General features: G+C 41.0%; 1 protein-coding gene across 1 annotated transcript in view; it reads left to right on the top strand.

The window, feature by feature from the left end:
• NSMCE2 (NSE2 (MMS21) homolog, SMC5-SMC6 complex SUMO ligase) overlaps nt 1-25,214 on the top strand; it is a 265,597-nt gene continuing 240,383 nt past the window's right edge. The window contains exons 1-2 of the mRNA XM_081324456.1: nt 1-106; nt 6,959-7,105. Of these exons, the coding sequence (XP_081180582.1) occupies nt 6,973-7,105 (133 nt within the window). The 5' untranslated portion in view covers nt 1-106; nt 6,959-6,972. The remainder of the gene's footprint in view (nt 107-6,958; nt 7,106-25,214) is intronic.

Genomic DNA, 25,214 nt, shown 5'->3' on the forward strand with positions numbered 1-25,214 from the left:
CGACTCGTCCCGCCTTCTCTTGCAAGCATCTGAGCGAAGATTCAAAATAAGAGGAAAAGAGAAAATAAAGAGTTTTCCCCCCCCCACCCAAGGAAACAAGCCCCAGGTAAGGGGGAAAGGGCTGCTTCAAGTAAATGCTGGTGAAATAACTGCATCGAGGCCCCGCGCTTGACCCGCTTCCTGGATGAACCCGTTTCTTGCATTCACACGACGGGCTGACTTTGCCCAGGACTCGGCTTCCGTGCAAGCCTTGGGAGCTTCGCTGGCTGTATGGATGTAGTCATGACTCCTTGGGCGTGTTGTGCGAACGGAGCCAAGTTTTCTGTGGAAAGAAAGCGGGGATTTCTGGGAGTTGAGGTCCACACAACTGAAAGTTGCCTAGTTTAAAAAACATTGATTTATATCAGGGGTCTTCAAACTTGGCCCTTTTATGACTTGTGGACTTCAACTCCCAGAATTCCTCAGCCAGCTTTGCTGGCTGAGGAATTCTGGGAGTTGAAGTCCACAACTCATAAAAGGGCCAAGTTTGAAGACCCCTGATTTATATCTTACTTTTCAACAGGTGATTTATATCTTACTTTTCCCTGATGTGTTCAATTGCACTTCGTTGAGTTCTAGCACACTTCAGGTTTCTAAATCATTTTTTTAATTTTTCGGCAAGTGGTTGTTTTTTTCTTTAGCCACAATCAAGTGCATTAAAAATGTTTTGTTGTTTGCCAAGCAAAGAAAACATAAGCATACTATTTTCCAGTAAGAATAATTCATCATCGTTCAAGAGCTGTATTGGATCAAGCCAGCATTCTGTGTTAAAAGCGAATGAAATGGGCATATATGAGAAACCACCATCTCAGGTGCTGGAGTCTATATCAAGGTATTATAACAGCAGACCCATGGCTAGATTAACTTCTGGTGCTAAAACATATTTGATTTTGGTTTGGCGTGATTGCCAATTAAATCTGGTTTAGCATGATGTGAAATCCCAGGTACATTATTGTGCTTCATTCAACAGGTGGGAAAGGTGGGAAAGAAAAGGTCTCAATTTCAAGCGATCTTGCATATGCTCTAATGTAGCTTCTCAAGAACAGTGTGAAGTGGCTGGTGGTATTATTATTATTATTATTATTATTCAAAATTGAGAAGACAGCAACAGACAGTAAGTGCCGCCTATGCAAAGAAGCTGAAGAAACAGTGGACCACCTGGAAAGCTGCTGCAAGAAGATCGCACAGACTGACTACAAGCAGCGGCATGACAAAGTAGCAACAATGGTGCATTGGAAGATCTGTAAGAAATATCATTTGCCTGTAAGCAAGTACTGGTGGGATCATAAAATAGTGAAAGTCATAGAAAATGATAAAGTTAAACTGCTCTGGGACTTCAGAATTCAAACAGACAAGCACCTGCAACATAACACTTCGGACTTAACAATTGTCGATAAGAAAGACAAAAAAGTCTGGATAGTGGACGTGGCAGTGCCTGGAGACAGCAGAGTAGACGAGAAAGAACTGGAGAAGATAACAAAATACAAAGACCTACAAAGAGAAATAGAAATAGACTGTGGCAAAGGCAAGCAAGGGTAGTACCAATAGTAAGAGGCGCCTTGGGTGCAATCCCAAAACAACTGGAGCACCACTTGAACACCATTGGCATTGACAAATTCGCCATTAGTCAATTGCAAAAGGTGGCCTTACTAGGAACTGCTTCCATCCTGTGACAATATGTATAATACCATCAAACATCCACATCTGCCTATCCCAGGTCCTTGGTAAGGACTTGATAGGTAGACAAAAATCCAAATCCAGTCTGAACATCTGGCTGACTGTGGGATGAATAATAATAATAATAATAATAATAATAATAATAATAATAATAATAATAATAATAATAATAATAATAATAATAATAATAATAATAATAATATAATAATAATAATAAAATAAAATAATAATAATAATAATAATAATAATAATAATAATAATAATAATAATAATAATGTTGGAAGGGACCTTGGAGGTCTTCTAGTCAGGCAGGAAACCCTATACCAGTGATGGTGAACCTTTTAGAGACCGAGTGCCCAAACGGCAACCCAAAACTCACTTGTGTCATCGAGTGCCAGGTGGGCGTGGCCTTTTGGGTGGGTGTGGCTGCAGTGGTAACGGCAGACTGGGTGGAACAAAAAGTTCAATCAATCAATTCCAACTTTGAGAGATTTTTTTTCCCCGCGAGGTGAAATTGATTGATTGATTGAACCTTTATTTTTTTTCTTGCACATGGTGGCGGAGGCCTAAAGCGAAAAGGTTTTATAAAACCCAGCTGAAGGCCTAGGACTGGGGCGACGGTGTGCATACCCACAGAGAGGGCTCTGCGTGCCACCTTTGGCACCCGTGCCATAGGTTCGCCACCATGGCCCTATACCATTTCAGACAAATGGTTGTCTAGTCTCTTCTTAAAAACTTCCAGTGTTGGAGCATTCACCGCTTCTGGAGGCAGATTGTTCCACTGGTTAAGTGTTCTAACTGTAAGGAAGTTTCTCCTTAGTTCTAGGTTGCTTCTCTCCTTGATTAGTTTCCATCCTTTGCTTCTTGTCCTGCCTTCAGGTGCTTTGGAGAATGACTTTACTCTCTCTTCTTTGTAGCAACCCCTGAAGATGGTGCTTGCCATCTTCTGAGAGAATTCTGGAGTCTAGCTTAGGGGAATTTCTTAGTGGTGTCCCTCCCAAATATTAATTGGTAGGTACATGAAAATGACCTTAGGGGACTGATGTTCTCTAAGGAATGGTCAGATAAGAGAGAGCATAGCCCACAGTTATATAGTGGGTGCAGCAAGAGGAAACCCTTTATAGTATTTTAGAATATAAAGTAGATGGTGGGAGATTTTGTATTTTCAGACTTGCAAGATTCTCTTAATGTAGCCTTACAATAACTGAATTAGCTTATCTGGCCATGTTCCTGTCTGGTCTACCTAATAGCCTTGGTGGAGCAGTGGGCTAATGCCTCCTTAAGTAACACCAGCTGCCTGCAATTAGTGCAGGTTCGCATCCCACCAGGCTCAAGGTTGACTCAGCCTTCCATCCTTCTGAGGTAGGTAAAATGAGGACCCAGATTGTTGGGGGCAATTAAGCTGACTTTGTAATAATGCCGCTTGGTGTGTGTGTGAAAGCCCTAATAAGCAGGCATATACATAGAATGAAGGCTACTGCTAAGCTTGTAAGCCGCCCTGAGTCTTCGGAGAAGGGCGGGATATAAATGGAATAAAAATAAAAATAAAAATAAATAAAAATAACGCATTCATGTCATATTTTACTTAGATATGTGTGTGCAAGATTAATTGACTGCTGCCATCTTGTGAGATTTATTCAATAAGCAATGGTTGGACCAGGGCTTAGGGAATCATTGCTTAAATACAGAGGTCCTGCTAAATTGCAGTAACATTTGTTTGACTCATTGTTGCTGTAGAAACTAAGCCCTGACTCTTCACAAACACAGTGTAGTATCTGGTATGTCAGTATTTCCCATAAACTAATTAATGACGTAACTACAGTCAGAATGAACAAGTAAAAATTAGCTGCAGTTAAAATTACATGGGAGCAATAACATCACGATATGCTTATAGTGACAGTAAAAATGGCACTTGTACTCCTGTATATCTATGGAGATTTTCAGTCATCCAGCTCATGGTTGTCCCAAAGGTGCTTTTTAAAGAGGCAACTGGACTTTCTTGTTTTTCTTTGAAGACGTTTCGCTTCTCATCCTATAAAATCCTAAATCTAGAATTGTCCAAGTTAGGGATGGATGTTATTATTATTAAATGTATTTGCTGCCCATCTTGTTTCGAAGTGACTGTTCTTAAACTTGTTAAGTGGAGATGCTAAGGTTTGGACTGCTAATTTGGCACAAGGTTTTCAGAAGTTATTTACCTCAGTAAATGCATCTAACAAAGTCAGGTGTGTATTTTTTAGCTGTTGTTTTCTCTGACGTTGGAAAAATTCAGTTGTGCGAGGAGAGCTTTACACAGCTTTGCGTTGTGTGCCAGTAACACCTGATACTCATGCCTTAATCTCCCCTCCACCCCGATTGGATTACCACAGTGCGATCTACATGGGGCTACCCTTGAAGAGTATCCGGAACTTCAGCTGGTACAAAACGTGAACAATCATGTGTGCTTCCAAAACATGATGAGTTAATACCTCTGCTTCTGAAAACTGCATTAGTTGTCAGTTTGCTTCTGGGTCTAATTCAGGATGTTAATTTTGACCCTTAAAGCCCTTTACGGCTAGGTTGTTTGAGGGACCACCTTGCTCCAGTTTGATCTGCTCATCCTCTCAGATCTGGCAAGAAAGACGAGGACCATCTCTCTCAGGGAACTACACTTGGTGGGCCTGAGGAGGTGGGCCTTCTCCGCTATGCTGCTTCCCTAAGGCTGTTTATAAAGTTCGGTCTTCTTTATATTTAATTTTGGGCCCTTTTTTCTCTTTGCTCCTTAACTTTAGCACTAGAGCTTGCAGATCCTCCTTGGTGGAATTTAAATTTGAAGGTCTGAGGCAAAATGGGCCATTTCTGCCTAATAGTTACTTGGCCAAACCCTTTTTGTGACTTGGTTTGTTTATAATATTCTAAAACACATAGTACATGAAATGCAATGAAGTAGCAAGTTGGGTTTATTTCTGACCTGTTTTTAATCCAGGTTTTGATTGGGAAAACATCAAGAAATCCTGGGACAGAAAGAAAACTGGAAAGTTAAAAACTTGCTGGGGAAAAAAAAGAAACTATTTCCATATTATCGCCAACAAAACTATGCAAAGTTTCCCTTTGGCTGTAGTGGTTGAGTCTGAATTGAAGGATTCTTCAGCTATTATACAAAGAGAACTAAAAGTCTTTAAGCTTTAAAAGCTTAAAAGAACACTACAATTTTTAGAACACCCTGTATATATTTTATTTTGTTGTCTGCAATATTTGGATTAATATACAAAGTTGTTTTCTGTGTATAGCTGAGGAATAATTTTCTCTCTCCTTACCTTGTTTAAAGCAAAAGCATGTACATATCTTCTTTGAGAGAAAATCTAGTTTAAAATTCATTTTACTTTTCTCTGTTTTGAAAACTGCTCATCAAATATCCTTTAGTGGGTTTAAATTCCCATTTTTCATTCTTTGCAAAATATTGTATTCATTATTTTTATTTATTTTCTTATGCATATTTTATTATTCTGCTAGTCAATGGAAAGGTTTTCATAGCATCTGTGGTTTAGGAGGAGAAAAACACCCCATATTTATTAAAAGCCTTTACACCAACACCATCCACTTAAAATGAAACAAATCTCCAGATCAAAATGAAATAATAGCAGACGTTTGAACGGTGTAGAGAAAATATGTCAGTGGGTAATTGACTTAAAGCCAATGTGATTTGCTCTATATGCCTGTTAGACCCAGCTAATATATTAAGTAATTTCTTCTTCTTATGCCATATCTGTTATTGGAAGTTGGTGATTATGTTGGCGATCCTTTTTTTATCAGCAGCCACACGAAAAAGTGCTGCTGAGTTGTCCAAACCAGTCCCTTAGATTTTGAAGCCATAATTTTATTCTGCCTGGACCTCATTTGCCTTCAATCTTTCCTTAGAGGATTAAATGGTGTGTGCCGTATTTTTCTGGGATTAAGTGACTGCATGTTCAATAAAGTGTATATATTGTGCATGATCCAACCTCAGGTGGAGAAATGTCATCAGGTGTGATATAACAAATGGTGTTATGTCACCAGGCCTGGGCCTCCTGCAGAACTGGAGAGATGGTTCCATTATTGAGGTGGATATATACTCACTTTCTCCGTGCCTGAAGTTTGGACATAATTTTAACAATATTTAATTCTATTTAAATATCATGTAAATAAATATAAATATTTAAATATTTAATTTTATAACACTGACTTTTTAATATATTTATATAATTGCTTTTATATTTCACTGTTTTATTTGATTATTGTACACAACACAGAGTCACTTTCAGTGAGATGGGCAGCCATATAAATTCAATAAATTAAAAGACGCTTGCTCCTGGGGAGGAAAGCCATGGCAAATCTAGACAGCACACTAAAAAGCAGAGGCATCACCCTGTAAAGAAAAGTGCGTATAGTCAAGGCTATGGTCTTCCCAGTTGCAATGTATGGCAGTGAAAGCTGGACCATAAAAAAGGCTGAGCGCCAAAGAATTGAGGCCTTTGAACTATGGTGCTGGAAAAGACTCCTGCGAGTCCCTTGGACTGCAAGGCGATCAAACCGGTCAGTCCTAGAGGAGATCAACCCTGACTGCTCTTTAGAAGGCCAGATCCTGAAGCTAAAACTCAAATACTTTGGCCACCTAATGAGAAGGAAGGACTCACTGGAGAAGAGCCTAATGCTGGGAAAAGTTGAGGGCAAGAGAAGAAGGGGACGACAGAGAATGAGGTGGCTGGATGGAGTTACTGAAGCAGTAGGCGTGAACTTAAATGGACTCCAGAAGATGGTAGAGGACAGGAAGGCCTGGAGGAACGTTGTCCATAGGGTCGCGATGGGTCGGACATGACTTCGCAGCTAACAACAACAATAAATCCAATAAACAAACAAATTAATGTCACATGTATATGCTGTCCCTTAATCTGCCAGATGAACATGCAAACTTTCATTCGGTAGGAGGACATTGAATGCTTGCTTGTTTTTGTGATTTTTGAGTTGATCTAAGAAAAGTTTTGTCCTAAAGATGGACATTGATTGCAGGTTCTTGTTCCTTCAAAATTAGGTTGAAATAGATAAGCCAGTTCATTCCTTTACAGACTTGGAAAATTGTGTTATTTTATTTATTTGCTGTTACTGTTTTTGAGCTTGCTTTCTGTTTAAACCACATTAAAAAAACCAATGGGTTAGCTACAGTATATGTCATAGTATAATACAACATGTTAGCATTAACCATTGTTGTTGTTGTTGTTGTTTTTAGGGAGCTTGATCAGAATGTCTGGGCGTCCATTGATTTCCTTTAGTGGTGTGGACACATGTCTGACTTCTCTGAAAACCTGCAAGACCTACATAAACACTGGCATGGATATAACCACAAACGTGGCCCTTGACCTTGTGGAAAATCACAGTGAGTTCAATTTTGGAATCTATTCTTGCTTGCTTTTTAAAGCTTGCAAAGTGTCTTGGGATCCTGCCACACAGGCTTCAGCCCTGTCGTTCCATGGTGTGATCCAATATAGATATCCTTTTAGGTATTTTCTGTCATCTTGAGTTTGGCTATCCTGCAGCATAATGGGGGGAAAAAATCTGATTTCCAGTAGGAGTCTTGAGGATGGGCTGTTCTCTCTTGCAGCCTTAACTCTTAAGACCTTCATAAGATCCTTGTTCTTTCGATTTATATCCAGCATCTGGGCTCAGAGGATCAGTACACCCTTTCCAGGTACTAAACTGCTTTTTATGGGTGTGGTTGCAACTGTTGGGGGAGAGCGGTGAGTTACAAATTGTGCGATGGCATCTCCAGAGTGTTCAGTGGCATTTAAATGAAGGCCAAATGCCATCGTTGAGAGCCAGGTGGCTTCTTCTTAGATCAATAGCTCAGTTTTGGGGTGCACGTTGCCCAATGAAAGTTCAGAAAGCTTGGAGGGTGGGGAAAACTAAGACCATTGATCTTCTCCTTTTCTGACTATAACAGAAGCAAAAATATTTGTACTATTCCAGGAGATGGCTAAAATTCAACGCTGAGTGCAATTGTTTGCCTTTGTGGGTATGAAGCATACCGTAGCTGGGGAGCCCTTGGGTTTATTTATTCTAATTAATTTTTACAATATTTGTAAAGTACCTTAATCCAAAAGATGATAGGGCATGTACTAAAAAGAGAAGAAGAACATACTACTTTCTGATGGATACAGCACACAGGCTCACTGAAATAAAAGAAAGTTGCAGCCCTGCGTTTTGGAGGTGGGAAGTATGTTTTGGGGCTGCAGGCAAAATACCCATCATTAAACCCACACTCTTCTTAGATCACATGGAAATAGGACTCTAGTAGACTTCCTCTTGAAGTTTAGACCAGATAGGCAGAATTATACTTTTTTTTTAATCCCATTTATATCCCGCCCTTCTCCGAAGACTCAGGGCAGCTTACAATCTAAAGCACAAATCAATACTTGACCTGAAGAAGGCCATGTTAGGGTAAAAATACGTCTTGTGATTCTGCCCATATGTTCAACATCTTGTTCCAAATTCTGGAGATTCCTCTTAGTTTTCATGCATTGGTTCTAGTCCTCTTTTCTGGGCCAATCTCCACCCCTTCTTTTATGTTACTACACTTCAGATTTGTGAAGACTATTTCCAGATCTCCCCAGTTGTCTCTTTTATTGGCTAAACATACCAAACTTTCACTGATCTAACGCCAAGATTTAAGATTAATTGTTGTTATTTATTTTTTATAACGCTTGAGAAAACATCATAACACTAAGATCGGTTTAACAATAAATATTCACTGGACACCACAATCCTTCAATATACGTTGGGCTGACAAGAGAATGATTGGCCCAAAGTCATCCTGCAATTTTTATGGTGAAATAGGAAGCTGAACATGGCTCTCTCTTGTCAAGATTCAAGTCCCTAACCAATGCACTCTACTGCCTCTCAAAGCTTTCTCTCTTTTTGGCATCTCCCAGATAGGATCGCAGTTCTTTTATTCCCTAGGTGTTATTTGGATTTGTAGTTTAATATCGTGGATGAAGAATTGTCCTTTGAACAACTATGGGAAGAGCATACCATGAGATGGCAGCAGAGACTTCATATTGCATAACTCATGAAGTTATTTGTGGTCATACTTCTGCTAAATCTTCTACAGGTCCCTCGTATTGAAAGGCAAGAGGATTTTCTTTAAGACCATGTCTTAAAGAAGGTCTGAATAAAGAACTCCAATATAAGGGTTAACAGATCAAACCGGTCTTTTAAAATAAGTGTAAATCAAGACTCTAACATGCCTTTTTGTCCTGGGAATGTCACATCTTCTTGCTTGGCATTACCTACTGATTCTCAACTGGTATGCCAGTGATGACATGAAATGATCGCATGCCAGTGATGGGGAAACAGTGATTCTCTGGATTAACAACTTTTAAGATGTATGGATTTCAGTGACCAGAATTCTCCAGAATTCCCCATACATCTTAAGACTGGGAAACACTGCTCTGAATGTTATTGGACTCAACTTCCAGTCAGCCAGTGTAGTCATGAAAATGGGAATTGCAGGACCACAGTTTTCCTCTCATTTACCTTGTGCTATTAAGTCCTTCTTGATATGACTTTCAGTATATCTTTCAAGGTATAAAGGGTATAAAATGGTATAAAAATGCATAATGATATTTTAATTTTTTTTGCAGGTTTGCCTGGCAATTTATTTACTGTACATGCTAACTTTTTACAATTTTGCTCAAAGTCACTCATAAAAACAGTTTAGGGGGTCAAGTAAAATAATTATAAATTGTTAGCCCTAGAAGGTAGGCCAGGTCACAAAACTGATCCTGCAGATATTTTGGGAATTGTCCTTTTGCATATCAATACTAGAGAACTGCAGGACAATTAGCAAAGCCATGGAAGATGAAATAATAATAATAATAATAATAATAATAATAATAATAATAATAATAATAATAATAATAATAATAATAATAATAATAATAATAAAGAAGTTGTTGGAAGGGACCTTGGAGGTCATCTAGTCCAACCCCCTGCTCAGGCAGGAAACCCTATACCATTTCAGGCAAATGGCTGTCCAGTCTCTTCTTAAAAACTTCCAGTGTTGGAGCATTCACAGCTTCTGGAGGCAGGTTGTTCCACTGGTTAATTGTTCTAACTGTCAGGAAGTTTCTCCTTAGTTCTAGGTTGCTTCTCTCCTTGATTAGTTTCCATCCACTGCTTCTTGTCCTGGCTTCAGGTGCTTTGGAGACTAGCTTGACTCCCTCTTCTTTGGGGCAGCCCCTGAGATATTGGAACACTGCTATCATGTCACCCCTCACCCTTCTCTTTGTTAAAGGGTGAGGGGTGACATGATAGCAGTGTTGCAATGTAATATATAATATATAATAATATAATAATAGATTCTACGAAGCCTGTCCAAGTTTCTCTGTGTTACCATTTATACTGAACAAGATCAACATGGGGTTATTTTGAGTTTCTTTCTCATGTTGCTGTCAGTCTCTGGACTGTTCAAATTCTTTTATCTTCTCCAAATTAACTCTAAATTCCTTTGTATAAATAGGCCTTTTGTGATACAGAATTGAAATCTACATCAGCCAAGTAATTTTACCATTAATTAGTCCCTAAGAATATGAAAAACTGTCGCTCTCACACAAACATCTATATTTGATGAAGGAACCCCTTTTTAACAACTTCAAATCACCAAGGCCATTTTTTTCTACCTGATGTCCTTGAGAGGTTTTGAGATTTCCAATTTCTGCACTCGGTTAGGAGATACGGAAAATGTCGCTCAGCAGATCTGAAAAGGCTCACTGAGGAAAAGCTGCCCAGTTGTTAGCAAAAAAGAAGCCTGGTTCATATCAAAAGCAATTAATAATTTGATATGTTGACTACGGTGGGAAGGTAACAGCGTTCCGTGTGCCTTTGGCGTCTAGTCATGCCGGCCACATGACCACGGAGACGTCCTCGGACAAGCGCTGGCTCTTCGGCTTTGAAACGGAGATGAGCACCGGCCCCTAGAGTTGGAAACAACTAGCATGCATGTGCGGGGGAACCTTTACCTTTACTATGTTGATTATTAATATAGCCTCATTGTGACAAGCTAGAAACACCAAGCCCCATCAAGCCTTACAAGATGGATCTATCAGAGTCCTGCTAATAGGAGGCTCTGCCTGGATTCAGGTCCTATTTTTTCTAAGAGGAAAGGAGATAGGAACCAAACAATGTGAGGGCAGATTTTGAAAGTATTTTGGCTATGAATGATCTTGTGCTTCAAGGACACCAATCTCAAACATAAATATGCAAGGGCAGTCCTTTACTAAGGCAACCAGCTAATACAGAAAGATACATAGGAGCCAGTGGGAACCCGTGGCATGTAGGAGTTGGACTAGGAGTGGGAAGAGCCAGAAACATTCTCTAAAATCCTCCCTGCCTGTATTAATTTTTTTAAAAAAAATTCTACTGTTTAACTCTTGAAAGCTAAGCGGTTAAAAATAGTGTTTCTTGGTTTTGAGACTCTAGAAGCAGTGCAGAGAAGAGCAACAAAGATGATTAGGGGGCTGGAGGCTGAAACATAAAGAATGGCTGCAGGAATTGGGTATGTCTATTTTAATTAACTAAAAAGCAGAGACATCACCCTGCCAACAAAAGTGCGTTTAGTCAAGGCTATGGTCTTCCCAGTTGCAATGTATGGATGTGAAAGTTGGACCATCAGAAAGGCTGAGCGCCAAAGAATTGAGGCCTTTGAACTATGGTGCTGGAGAAGACTCCTGCGAGTCTCTTGGACTGCAAGGCGATCAAACCGGTCAGTCCTAGAGGAGATCAACCCTGACTGCTCTTTAGAAGGCCAAATCCTGAAGTTGAAACTCAAACACTTTGGCCACCTAATGAGAAGGAAGGACTCACTGGAGAAGAGCCTAATGCTGGGAAAGATTGAGGGCAAAAGAAGAAGGGGACGACAGAGAATGAGGTGGCTGGATGGAGTCATTGAAGCAGTAGGCGTGAGCTTAGATGGACTCCAGAAGATGGTAGAGGACAGGAGGGCCTGGAGGAACATTGTCCATAGGGTCGCGATTGGTCGGACACGACTTCGCAACTAACAAGAACAAGGAAGGAGTTAAAAATACAGAAAAAACTGGAAAGTTCTCCCTACACATACCGTTTTTTGCGGGGTGGGGGCACACTTCACAAGTCCAATATTGCAGTAATATCTTTATTCTCTGCTTGCCTTGTCATTATTCCTCAGAGAACTTTTGTTATGTTGTTAACCTGATATTGTCTGGAGAAACTGGACAGACTTTACATATCGGGGTTTCCCCTTCTATCAATTTCCTCGTTTGGAAATGTCTCTTGCAAAGGTCAAAGAAAGGGGTTTTCTTTCTCACAATGTTGGAAGTTGCTTCATTTGACTTGATTGTAATTTAAAAAAAAATCAGTTTCCCAACTGACACTTGGGAAATTGTTATTTTTTCCCCCCAAGCATCACCAGGAGACCCATAACCCATAATTCTCTCTTTTAAAAGATGGATTTGCCTCTAGTGTAGCTCCTTGAAAACCACCTGAATTGAATAAAATTGCCATTTCTAGCAGTGCTTGGGATTTTCCATCCAAGGTTTGGATTGAGGAAGGTGAAGGGTTTCAGCTGATTTCACTGAGCACAGTCAGTTTTAGGAGAAAACTAGACAACTCATGACCCTGTGGCTCACCCTTTCAGAGATATTTTTTTACGAGATTCTTCACTTTCTTCAGTAATGACTAAAAGTTCTAATATATTGCCTTCACTTGAAAAGTTGTGATACATTCAGAAATGTATCTGCCGTGAAAGTAGCCCATGTTGAACTGTCTGGCACAGTCAAACACCAGTACAGCAAACGTTTTGTGATGTTATGTCCCAAGACTGTTTCATGAGAATTATTATGTCATAAAAGTTTATAAAAAATGCCCAATTTCAATTCCACAGGAGAAATGGCTCCTGAATTTTGGACACATTCAGTAAGTTAGTCCATTTGAGTTCCCTTGGTTCAAAACGTTTTGCCCCATATGCCACTGTTTTGCTCAGTGAAAGGTTATGGGAACAAGAGTTTTAATACATGTAATTCTCAAGTTACAACCACAGTTGAGCCTAAAATTTCGGTTGCTGTGCAAGATAAGTGTGTTTTGCCTCATTTCACGACCTTTCCTGCCACAGTTGTTAAGTGAATCACTGCAGTTCTTAAGTAACATGGTTGTTAAGTGAATCTGCCTTCCCCATTGACTTTGCTTGTCAGAAAGTTACAAAAGGTGATCACATGACCCCGAGACACTGCAGCCTACATAAAATGCATGCCAGTTGCCAAGCATCTGAATGTTGATCACATGACCATGGTGATGCTGCAATGGGTCCATGCATTAAAATAAGCCATATGATGGTACAACAGTAACTTGTTCAACAAATATTGGCTAAGCATAATGCATGAATCTTGACACGAGCTGGGTTGATACATCATATTATAAGTCATACTATTACTTATTTAAGTTTACTTTAGTGTGATATATGTATCGCACCAATGGGCTATGCAAACAATATTGAGTGGACTGTTGTAAATTAAGCTAACTTGGCATATTCAACCAATCCTGGCTAGAACAAACTTAGTAGTATGATAGTTGAACATAGCCAGTGGTTGGATCCCTAGATCATGTTAAGCAATAATATTGTTTGTTTAGAAACTCAGCCACTATAGTCTTATTAATCATGGTTGTTGCTAGTCCATATGATATGCCATATGCTAAATAAAAATATGGTTAATGACTTACTGAATGATGCAAGACAAGCCAGTTCTAGCTTATTTAACAAACGATAGCTAGTTTGTGCACTCGTATAGTGTGTTTAGGCTCATAGTGCATTTTTTTTTTAAAATGGAGACTCATAATAACATGGAATTATAAAATCAGAACTTTGGAAGCGGCTATCCAGGCCATCAAATCCAGGGCAAAAGTCCAAATTAAAGCATTTCTAATTGTTTAGTTGTCTAGCTTGAACACAAAAAACTGCCATTCCATACTGTGAATTCTGAAATAATGGAGAATCGGTCTGTTCTATGATACCTTCCCAAATTCTCCTCTTCTGAAAGCTAAATACGGCCATTTTATTTTGTCTTTCTCGTAAAGCTTAGCTTCTTGTCTTCTGAGCATCCTTGTCTTCTGTAACCCTATTTGTAATTTCTCAAAATTCTAATAATAATAGTAATAGTAGTAGTAGTAATAATAATAATAATAATAATAATAATAATAATAATAATAATAATAATATAATAATGATGATGATGATGATGATGATGATAATGATGATAATAGTAGTTGGAAGGGACCTTGAAGGTCATCTAGTCAAACCCCCTGCTCAGGCAGGAAACCCTATACCATTTCAGACAAGTGACTGTCTTAAAGTGTGATAATTGTAGAATTGGACATAGTGCTTGAAATGAGTTACGAAAACCCTGTTTGTTCTTTAATTCCAGTTGGACAATTCATAGTTTAGACTGGAGAATGGTTGATTTAGTCTGTTTTGAAAGAGAACTGGCAGCAGCTGTTAATTCCCACAACACTTTTGTTGAGATTACAAATAGGAATTGAAGAGATAGCAAGCACTGCTTACTTATTCACAGCGTAAATACAATGGGTAACCTTTTCTTCCTGGTTAATCAGCATATCCTTTGATTTGTCAAAGCTGGCAAGTGTTTATGATTTTCTGTGTTCGCATCATTGCACACTTTTGAACTTGGAAGAACAGGAGTGGCTTACGTCCATAGAAAGCATAACCAAAGAGTTATTATAATACATGTGCCGGTGTCAATTTAAAGTGATGTCAGTAGAAGCTGTGGTCATTAAGAAATATGTGGAAAAAACTGCAGGACGATACAGTAAACGTGTTTTTAAAAAATCTGACAAAAAGACAATAGTTATTAACAGAGAAAATCTTATTGGGAAATTTCCGGTTTATCTTCTAGTTTAGGGTAGCCTATAGCTTATCTTGGCTGATCTCATAATTTTAACAGGGTCACTCACACCTGATTAGCACCATACGATGTAAAAATGATTGATGAATACCAGAGCCATAAACTATGAAAATACACCTCAGAAGAATGCAATGGGACACCAATGGCTTGCTGTGACCTATGAAGTCAACAGAGTCGAGTTCAGCTCAGAGGAACTTCCATAAACGCAATTTGCTGATGTGACATTCTGCAATATTTCATTTTAAATTCCTTCCAAGGTCTTTTCTTGCAGAAAAAAAGCTTGTAAGTTCAAAATCATGGGCTTCTTTTTCAAATGAACGAGCCTCCTCAAAATACAGAACATCAGTGGGTTTTTTTTATGGGGATAGTTTGATGGAGGTAGTAGCCCACAAGCATTCTTCTCTTTCTTGAGACCAAGCATATTGGCTGAGTAATATTGGCCAAGGCCCGGGGTAGACAACCTTGGCTCTTTTATGACTCGTGAACTTCAACAACTGGCTCAGGAATTCTGGGAGTTGAAGTCCACGAGTCATAAAAGAGCCAAGGTTGCCTACCCCTGGCCAAGGCTGTAGGCTGCTGGATGATGATGAAGAGACATCAGATCCTGTCACATATGTAGGAGGGGGACTTAAAATTTCCTATTTTTTATGGTTCTCTGCAGGTGGTTTCCCAGTTTTAAAAAATAATGTTGCAGCTATTTTCAAATTTACTGTACTTCTGCATTTCAGAATAGTTTTAAGTGTTCAAAGGGGTAGCCTCTATAAAGGAATGTAGATCTGATTTGGGGAAGAGGGAAAGAATGAATGAGGAGTGAAAGGAGAAGGGACTGACTGAAAAGATTGCACCCTCCTGTGAAAAGGAGAAAGAAGCACGTCTGCGATTTTGTTTGGCATAAGGTGGGATGAGGAACATCTCTCAATCATAATCATAATCATAATAGTAAAGTTGGAAGGGACCTTGGAGGTCATCTAGTCCAACCCCCTGCTCAGGCAGGAAACCCTTGTACCATTTCAGACAAATGGCTGTCCAGTCTCTTCTTAAAAACTTCCAGTGTTGGAGCATTCACCACTTCTGGAGGCAGGTTGTTCCACTGGTTAATTGTTCTAACTGTCAAGAAGTTTCTCCTTAGTTCTAGGTTGCTTCTCTCCTTGACTAGTTTCCATCCGTTGCTTCTTGTCCTGCCTTCAGGTGCTTTGGAGAATAGCTTGACTGCCTCTTCTTTGTGGCAGCCCCTGAGATATTGGGACACTGCTATCATGTCACCCCTCGTCCTTCTCTTCATTAAACTAGACAATACCCAATTCCAGCAGCCGTTCCTTATATGTTTTAACACCTGGAGATGTTTTCAAGATTCTGTTAGTCTACCTTTCTACAAGTTGCCAGCCCTACAAGGTAGACTAGATTGGGAAACCAACACCTTAGAACAGAGGTCCCCAACCTTTGGGGCACCGGGGACCGGTTCTGTGGAGAGAGGTTTTTCTGCGGATGTGGTTTTGTGTGCTGCCTGCATCCCACGGATGGGGTTTTCTTTGTGTGGACCAGTTACTAGCATGCCGCGGCTGGGTACCCCTGCCTTAGAAGCCTCTCGCTCAGGGGTGTCAAACTGGTGGCCCACGGGCTGGATGTGTCAAGTGCAGGCCACACCCACCCCGGCTCCGCAAAGGTAAAAAAACATCAAGATATGTCACGTGACGCAATCGAGTTTGACACCCGTGCTCTAGCTGTACTTCACTGAGTTAGGCTGTAGTAATAGAATCTTGCAAGTCTGATTATGCTTTACCTCCCCTTCTTTTTATATCCCAGTGAATCAGGGTGGTATTTGCTGGAGCTGTTTATGAATATAGGTAGTTCTTAACTTACGACTGGTCACCTAGCAACCTTTCACAGTTACAATGACACCCCACCCCCCAAAAAGGTACTTTTGACCTGGATTTGATGTTCCAAAGGCCACCCTTTGGGATCACATGATCGCACGTTGGGCACTAGGCAGCCTTATCAATAGTACCACGAAGCACAACTTTGCCCTGGGGTAGCCCTTCCAGATGTGTTGGATCTCTTTCCATAACCACCAGCTGGCAAAAGATTGTAGGAGTTGAGGTCCAGCACATCTGGAGAGCATCCACATAGAAAAAAGCTGACAGACCCTTGTAGGAATAAATTTTCTCATAACTTTCTTTGGATTTATCTTCTTGGCAGCTGATAGAAGGGAGCAGACTGTGTTATAAGACTCTCAAATATTACTTTTATTCCAGCCCAGCCCAGCTTCAGTCAGCTTCCCAAATTCAATACGGGATGACTCCTGATTTTACTTGCCTCGAGACGACTTCGCAACTAACAACAACAACTGCCTTTTTACTACAGGATGGTGCAGTTTGTGTCTTCCAGGATCCAAAACACGGCATGCCTATTTACTTGTAGCTGCCATCAGTTCCTTACTATTGAGGTCTTTCTGTTTGTACTAACAGAGAACCGATAGGTGAATTAAATTTGATGCTTAATGCAGACTCAAATTCCAGAATGGAATAGATAGATAGCGCAGAATCATAGAAGTACAATGTTCAAAAGGCTTTACCAGTCCATTTGAGGGTAGGGGATGTAGATCAGAGAAGGCTCATAACTCAATGCTAGGACAAACAGTTTGTCTGCAGAAGGTTGTAAGTTTACACGGTGACATCTCTATATTTAAATAACATTTCCTTCATATCAAATTTGACGCTTGGTAACCTAATAGGGACACTCATTCTTGATACCAATATAGAAATGCTTTACCCTTGCAACTTTTGGGATGGTTTTTCAACACGTCGGTTTACCTTTCAGCTTTTCCTGGTGGCTTCCCATCCAAGAACTGATCAAGTCTGACCCCTTTAAGGTTTTTGAGCTCAACCAAGGTCAGTTAAATTTACCGCATTGCTTTTCCAAGCAAGTGTCTCCAGAGCAATTCAGCAGATGTTTTGAAGATTACTTTAGCAATTCAAACGAAGAAGAAAGCACCAATAAATAAAGAAATAATAAAGTAAGGCACATCCTAAAAACAGCTGAAAGAGCAATTATGTGATGAATGAAAAGGTCCTTTTGCATGATAATTCACACCAATAGGTTTACCGCTGGTTCTATTTCCTTGCTAGGCCCACATTCCTGGAGGCGATTCTTTGTGGTCATCCTGAGCTATAATAGAAAGTCAAAATGGCTGGTTTCCTTCTAATGTGAGGTTGTATTTATGCAGGTTTTAGTTGCCATTTTCTCCTTTTCTAGTGAAGATGATGGAGACATTTCCTTGAATGCATTTGAATTTGAGGATTCTGTTTTCAGGGACCCATCATTTATTGATTGATTTGCAATAGTTGCAAGATGCCCTAAACGATGGCCAGCAAACGACACAGTTGGAATCATACTTCTAGAGCAGACCTTGGCGTTTTATACCGGTGGGCCACATCTGGTCTGGGGCTGCCCTGTTTGGCCTGTGATGGTGGTGGCAGGGTGGCATCAGCAGCAGTGGCAGAATGTGGTCAGGGACATAGTATTGGCAGGGGATGGGGTATTGATGGTGAGGGGATGGGGTACCAGAGACCCTCAACAGTCCCAATTTATTATGTGGTTTAGTGGCTTAATGACACTGGAGATAGTCTTTGCTCCAGCGGTTCGAGCCCTAGCACTGCATAGCGGGGTGAGCTCCCGTCATTTGCTTCAGCTGCTGTCCACCTAACATTTCAAAAGCATATTGTATGTGAGTAGATAAATAGGTACTTCGGTGGAGAGACGAGCTGGTGCTTCATACAGGCGGGCAGGTTGCTGCTGGCTCTGAACCTTCCCAGTTGCAATGTTCATTTGCAAGATGGCTCTGGTGAAGAGAGGGAGGCTTTGGATCATGCTGCAGGAAGAGCCACTCTTTCTTTCTTTCTTTCTTTCTTTCTTTCTTTCTTTCTTTCTTTCTTTCTTTCTTTCTTTCTTTCTTTCTTTCTTTCTTTCTTTCTTATCATAATCATAATAGTAAAGTTGGAAGGGACCTCGGAGGTCATCTACTGCAACCTCCTGCTCAGGCAGAAAACCCTATACCATTTCAAACAAATGGCTGTCCGGTCTCTTCTTAAAAACTTCCAGTGTTGGAGCATTCACAGCTTCTGGAGGCAGGTTGTTCCACTGGTTAATTGTTCTAACTGTCAGGAAGTTTCTCCTTAGTTCTAGGTTGCTTCTCTCCTTGATTAGTTTCCATCCGTTGCTTCTTGTCCTGCTTTCAGGTGCTTTGGAGAATAGCTTGACTCCCTCTTCTTTGTGGCAGCCCCTGAGATAGTGGAACACTGCTGTCATGTCCCCCCTCGTCCTTCTGTTAGACATACCCCGTTCCAGCATCCGTTCCTTATATGTTTTAACCTCCAGTCCCCTAATCATCTTTCTTTCTTTCTTTCTTTCTTTCTTTCTTTCTTTCTTTCTTTCTTTCTTTCTTTCTTTCTTTCTTTCTTTCTTTCTTTCTTTCTTTCTTTCTTTCTTTCTTTCTTTCTTTCTTTCTTTCTTTCTTTCTTTCTTTCTTTCTTTCTTTCTTTCTTTCTTTCTTTCTTTCTTTCTTTCTTTCTTTCTTTCTTTCTTTCTTACCATAATCATAATAGTAAAGTTGGAAGGGACCTTGGAGGTCATCTAGTCCAACCTCCTGCTCAGGCAGAAAACCCTATACCATTTCAAACAAATGGCTGTCCGGTCTCTTCTTAAAAACTTCCAGTGTTGGAGCATTCACAGCTTCTGGAGGCAGGTTGTTCCACTGGTTAATTGTTCTAACTGTCAGGAAGTTTCTCCTTAGTTCTAGGTTGCTTCTCTCCTTGATTAGTTTCCATCCGTTGCTTCTTGTCCTGCTTTCAGGTGCTTTGGAGAATAGCTTGACTCCCTCTTCTTTGTGGCAGCCCCTGAGATAGTGGAACACTGCTGTCATGTCCCCCCTCGTCCTTCTGTTAGACATACCCCGTTCCAGCATCCGTTCCTTATATGTTTTAACCTCCAGTCCCCTAATCATCTTTCTTTCTTTCTTTCTTTCTTTCTTTCTTTCTTTCTTTCTTTCTTTCTTTCTTTCTTTCTTTCTTTCTTTCTTTCTTTCTTTCTTTCTTTCTTATCATAATCATAATAGTAAAGTTGGAAGGGACCTCGGAGGTCATCTACTCCAACCTCCTGCTCAGGCAGAAAACCCTATACCATTTCAAACAAATGGCTGTCCGGTCTCTTCTTAAAAACTTCCAGTGTTGGAGCATTCACAGCTTCTGGAGGCAAGTTGTTCCACTGATTAATTGTTCTGTCAGTAAATTCCTCCTTAGTTCTAGGTTGCTTCTCTCCTTGACTAGTTTCCATCCGTTGCTTCTTGTCCTGCTTTCAGGTGCTTTGGAGAATAGCTTGACTCCCTCTTCTTTGTGGCAGCCCCTGAGATAGTGGAACACTGCTGTCATGTCCCCCCTCGTCCTTCTGTTAGACATACCCCGTTCCAGCATCCGTTCCTTATATGTTTTAACCTCCAGTCCCCTAATCTTTCTTTCTTTCTTTCTTTCTTTCTTTCTTTCTTTCTTTCTTTCTTTCTTTCTTTCTTTCTTTCTTTCTTTCTTTCTTTCTTTCTTTCTTTCTTTCTTCAAAGCTAGCTTGTCCTCCTATGGCGCACCTTGGGAAGCGCACAAGCTTGTACTACAATAGAGCTAGTAAATTGGCAATCAAACTACTACTCTGCGTTAGCATTGTAGTCTCCTGGCTAATTTAACAACACAAATAATAATAATAATAAATAATAATAATAATAATAATAATAATAATAATAATAATAATAATAATAATAATAATAATAATAATAATAATAATAATAATAATAATAATAATAATAATAATAAGGCTCCTTGGGAAAATTAATTACCCACCTCTGCTCTGGAGGAAGTGTCTTCCAAAGGGGAGCATGGTAGTGAAGATTTGCCACCTATCCCCCACCCCCACCCTCAGCCATGTAGTTCTTCCGGTGGGATATTCTCAACATGGTCTCTTTAGGTCAGTGATGGTGAACCTGTGATGCATGTGTCAAAGGTGACATGCCATAACATTTTAGGTGACATACCAGCATTCAGTAACAACTATTCTCAATAGCACACCCTCTTTTTGAGATATTTTCGGAGGCTGTGCGAGAATGGAGTACGCTTTTGCACAACCTCTGGACCCTCTGAAAATGAGTTTGTTGCTTGTGATAAGGAATTTTTGACATGCCAACCCCAAAATGGTGTGCCACCACTATCTTAGATGGACAGCAAGGTGGTGCCTGAGGCCATTTCTGGCTAAGTCATAAAAAGCCCTCACTTGGAACCGATTCCCTGAGCCCACTTAGAACTGGTATCCCTCTGCAGTGGCAAGCTTTGTTTGTTTAGTTGTCCAATTTATGTTAGCTCTCACCAGAAGTGATTCCTGGTGGTTCTGCCGGCAGTCTGGCTGCTGTGTTGTGGACCGGCTGCAGCTTTTGAGTCATCTCTAAAGCAGGGAATTTCAACCTTTTCACCCATTGTACCACTTTTAAGATATGGCAACTTCCGAGTCCACCAGTCACCTAGCAAGGTGTCAAAAACTTAATGACCAAAAAAAAGGAAGTACAGGTAGTCCTCGACTTACAACAGTTCGCTTAGTGACTGTTCGAAGTTACAATGGCACTGAAAAAAGTGCCCCCCAAGCCACAGCCGAACAAGACACCTGCCTGCCTGCCCGCCTGGCGGCGCTCTTCCTCCTGTCCGAGGTTTTCATTGTTGTCAGCATTTCTGTTGAGGATTGGCAGCAGGGGTGGGGTGGGGGTGTGTTTGGTTTTTATTCTCCCCCCCCCTCTGCTGGGTGGTTGCATTAGATTTTGGTTACATCAGATGACCCTGGGACACTGTGACCATCATAAATATGAATCAGTTGCCAAGCATCTGAATGTAAATCACAAGACCCTGGAAGATGCTGCAACATTCCAGCTGATCGGCGCTTCTTCTGGGATCAGCAGACCCGCCGGGATCAGTGCTGAGCTCCAGCTGGATCCTGGCGCTGATCCTGGCACTTCCGCTGAGCCCTGACAGCCCTGCAGCTCCAGCCGTCTCTCTCTAGGGTTTGTGCGGTGCTGCCACCGGTTCAGCTCATTCCCCTCCCCTGCTACCACTTTTCTAGGATGGTCGCGTACCACCTGCCAGGTGCCAATGTACCACAGGTGGTACCCGTACCACTGGTTGAAAAGCCCTGCTCTAAAGTAGCCCATGTTGAGTGTGCTGGAGGAATCCACCTGAGTGGTGACAGAGGCCTGAGGGGTTAGCTTATGCTGCTTGAAAGGAATGAAAGAATGAAGCTGATGGAAGTCAACAGAGTACTCAGGCACTTAATCCTAACCTCATGCTAAAAGTGCCCTTCTTTTTAATTCTGCAGTAATGCGGGGGTGTGGAGTGAAATAATAAAAGGACAGACTTCACTTACTCCCATTAGTTCCAAGGCTTCTCACGGGGTGCAAATTTGACCTTGTTAATTCTAAAACTATTTGTCTGCGACAGTCTGTGGGAGTTGAGTAATGTATTAAAAGTGTATTAATGTATTAAAAGAGGATACTTTATCCAGTCTCATTAGTTTCAAAGCACCTTGGGAGACTTTAATGAAGGATAAGAGAAGAAGCTTTGGAACTACCTAGGTCTAGAGCAGGGGTAAGCAACTTTGGCTCATTTATGAGGCATGGCTGGCTCAGGAATTCTGGGAGTTGAAGTCCACGAGTCATAAAAGAGCCAAGGTTGCCTACCCCTGAGCAATCTAGAGGATTCTGGGAGTTGAAGTCCACACATTTTAAAGTTTCCAAGTTTGAAAAAAAACACCCCACTGTTCTACAGCAGGGGTAGGCAACCTCGGCTCTTTTATGACTCATGGACTTCAACTCCCAGAGTTGAAGTCCATGAGTCATAAAAGAGCCGAGGTTGCCTACCCCTGTTCTAGAGCAGGGGTGTCAAACTCAATTTCATTGAGGGCCGCATCAGCATTGCGGTTGCCCTCAGGGGGCCGGGTGGGTATGGCCAGGGTGGGCGTGGCCTACTTGGTGGGCGTGGCTAGAATGCGTATGGCCTACTGGGTGGGCGTGGCCAGCTCTACATCGTTTGCATCAAGGGTGCCTATGGGGGCCTGGGCAGGAGTGGGACAGATCTGAGGGTCTCTGGCAGAAGGAGGGTCTCTGGGCCAGGGCCAAGGCAATGGGGGCCGTTCCCCCACTCTTTCCAGGATGTTTTTGCGGGCCACATGAAACCACTTCGCGGGCTGGATCCGGACCCCGGGCCTTGTGTTTGACATGTCTGTTCTAGAGGATCTAGAAAGAAAGGCTCTTTTTCTCTTCTACCCTGCACTCATTTTGGGCACAGGCTGAATTCCCCCCTTGCACTTAGCTATACAGGTATGACATATGATCATTCATTTAACGATGGCTCAAAGTTTAAGAAAGTCTTGAAAAAAGTGATTTGGGACCTGCCCTCCAAGTTACAATTATTGCACAATCCCCATAGTCACATGATTGCAATTTGGGTGCTTGGCAACTTGCTCAGATTTATGATTGCAGTGCCTTGCAGTCTCGTGATTGTGATTTGCGACCTTCCCAACTGGCTTCCAACAAGCAAAGTCAAATGGGGAAGTCAGATTTGCTTAATGATTGTGCGATTCCCTTAACAATCATGATAGAATGGTAGTCAAATTGGGTCTGATCATATGATGTCTTGCTTAAGGACCACATCACTTAGCAACCAAAATCCTGGTCCTACTTGTGGTTGTAAGTCAAGGACTTTCTATCACCTTATCTCCTTCCTTCCTTCCTCCCTCCCTCCCTCCCTCCCTCCCTGGGTTTTGATACGTGTTAGTACCCTTAATTTATCAGCATCAACAATTATTTTCCATCTGGGGAATTTGCAGGGTAAATGATGTTTATGGAACTGTTAATTCTCAGATGGAAGCAGGACAAAATACCCAGTGTTCAGAAATAGTTTTAGTAGAGGAAGGATAGGAAAAAAATGAGAAAATGACCCAGATAGCATCGGTGTGAGAGGAACAAGAAAGGTCATAGCTGAATGCATTCTGTATGGTGCGTTAATGCTGATGACAGAAGTTCACATTTTCAAGCTTTGCATTAGAGTGGGTTATGTTTATAAGTAACAATGAATAACTTCTTGGATAAATAGGGGAGTGGGAAAGGTAACAAAGTTGAGAAGAAGACATTGCCAAGGCAGGAAAAGAGAAATGTTTATGTCCTTACTTAAAGGTCTGCCTTCCAACTTATTTTCTTTCTTTGCTACGTACTAGTGTCATCTTCAAAATTATTACTTTCCTTTAACCAATGGTAAGTGTTCCTCATTTTGGGCCGCTTGAAGATGTGTGGACTTCATGCTGACTGGAAAATTCTGGGAATTGTGAATCGCACGTCTTCAAGTTGCCCAGAATGAGAATTTTTTTATTTTTTTATTTTAATTCCATTTATATCCCGCCCTTCTCCGAAGACTCAGGGCGGCTTACAAGCTTAGCAGTAGCCTTCATTCTATGTATATGCCTGCTTATTAGGGCTTTCATACAGCCCCCAAGCGGCATTATTACAAAGTCAGCTTAATTGCCCCCAACAATCTGGGTCCTCATTTTACCTACCTTGGAAGGATGGAAGGCTGAGTCAACCTTGAGCCTGGTGGGATGCGAACCTACACTAATTGCAGGCAGCTGGTGTTACTTAAGGAGGCATTAGCCCACTGCTCCACCAAGGCAAACTTTAACTCAAGGACTTGCAGATAAAGTGCATATTTTTTGAAGCAACTCTACTATTCAGCTACAAGTAGTCTTTGACTTACAATCACAATCAAGCCCAAAGTTTATCTGGCTAAGTAAGACGTTTGTTAAGTGAATTTTGCCCCATTTTATGACTTTTCTTGCCATAATTGTTAGGTGGATCACTGCAGTTGTTAAGTTAGTGACACAGTTATTAAATGAATCGGGTTTCCCCATTGACGTCGCTTGTCAGAAGGTCACAAAAGGTGATCACATGATCCTGGGACACTGCAACCATCATAAATATGAATCAATTGCCGAACATCTGAATTTTGATCAAGTGACCATGAAGATAACAGCAACGATTGTAAGTGTGAAAAGTGGTCATTAAGTCACTTTTTTCAGTGCTGCTATAACTTTGAATAGTCACTAAATGCACAGTTGTAAGTCGAGGACTACTTGTATTCTGCAAAGTTTCCATATCATTGCTTTCTCATATTACCTTTTCTACTTGGGCTAACCCCATGCCATAAAATTCCACAATTTTCCCCATAAATAGCAGGGGTGTCAAACTACCGGCCCATGGGCCGGATGCGTCATGCCAAAACTGCACCCACGCCATTGCCGGCAATGGGAAAAAAAGTCACGATCCATCACATGATGTTGCGAGTTTGACACCCCTGCTGTAATGGTTTGTAAGGGTAACTTTGGGAGACGGAGAAAAAGCTGCAGCTAAACAATGGTCTGATAAGAGAACTCTGAACCCAAAGCAGGGATCAGGGTGGAAAAAACATCTCCCCA

This window comes from Vipera berus (assembly GCF_964194415.1).
Source record: "Vipera berus genome assembly, chromosome: 3".
Taxonomy (NCBI): domain Eukaryota; kingdom Metazoa; phylum Chordata; class Lepidosauria; order Squamata; family Viperidae; genus Vipera; species Vipera berus.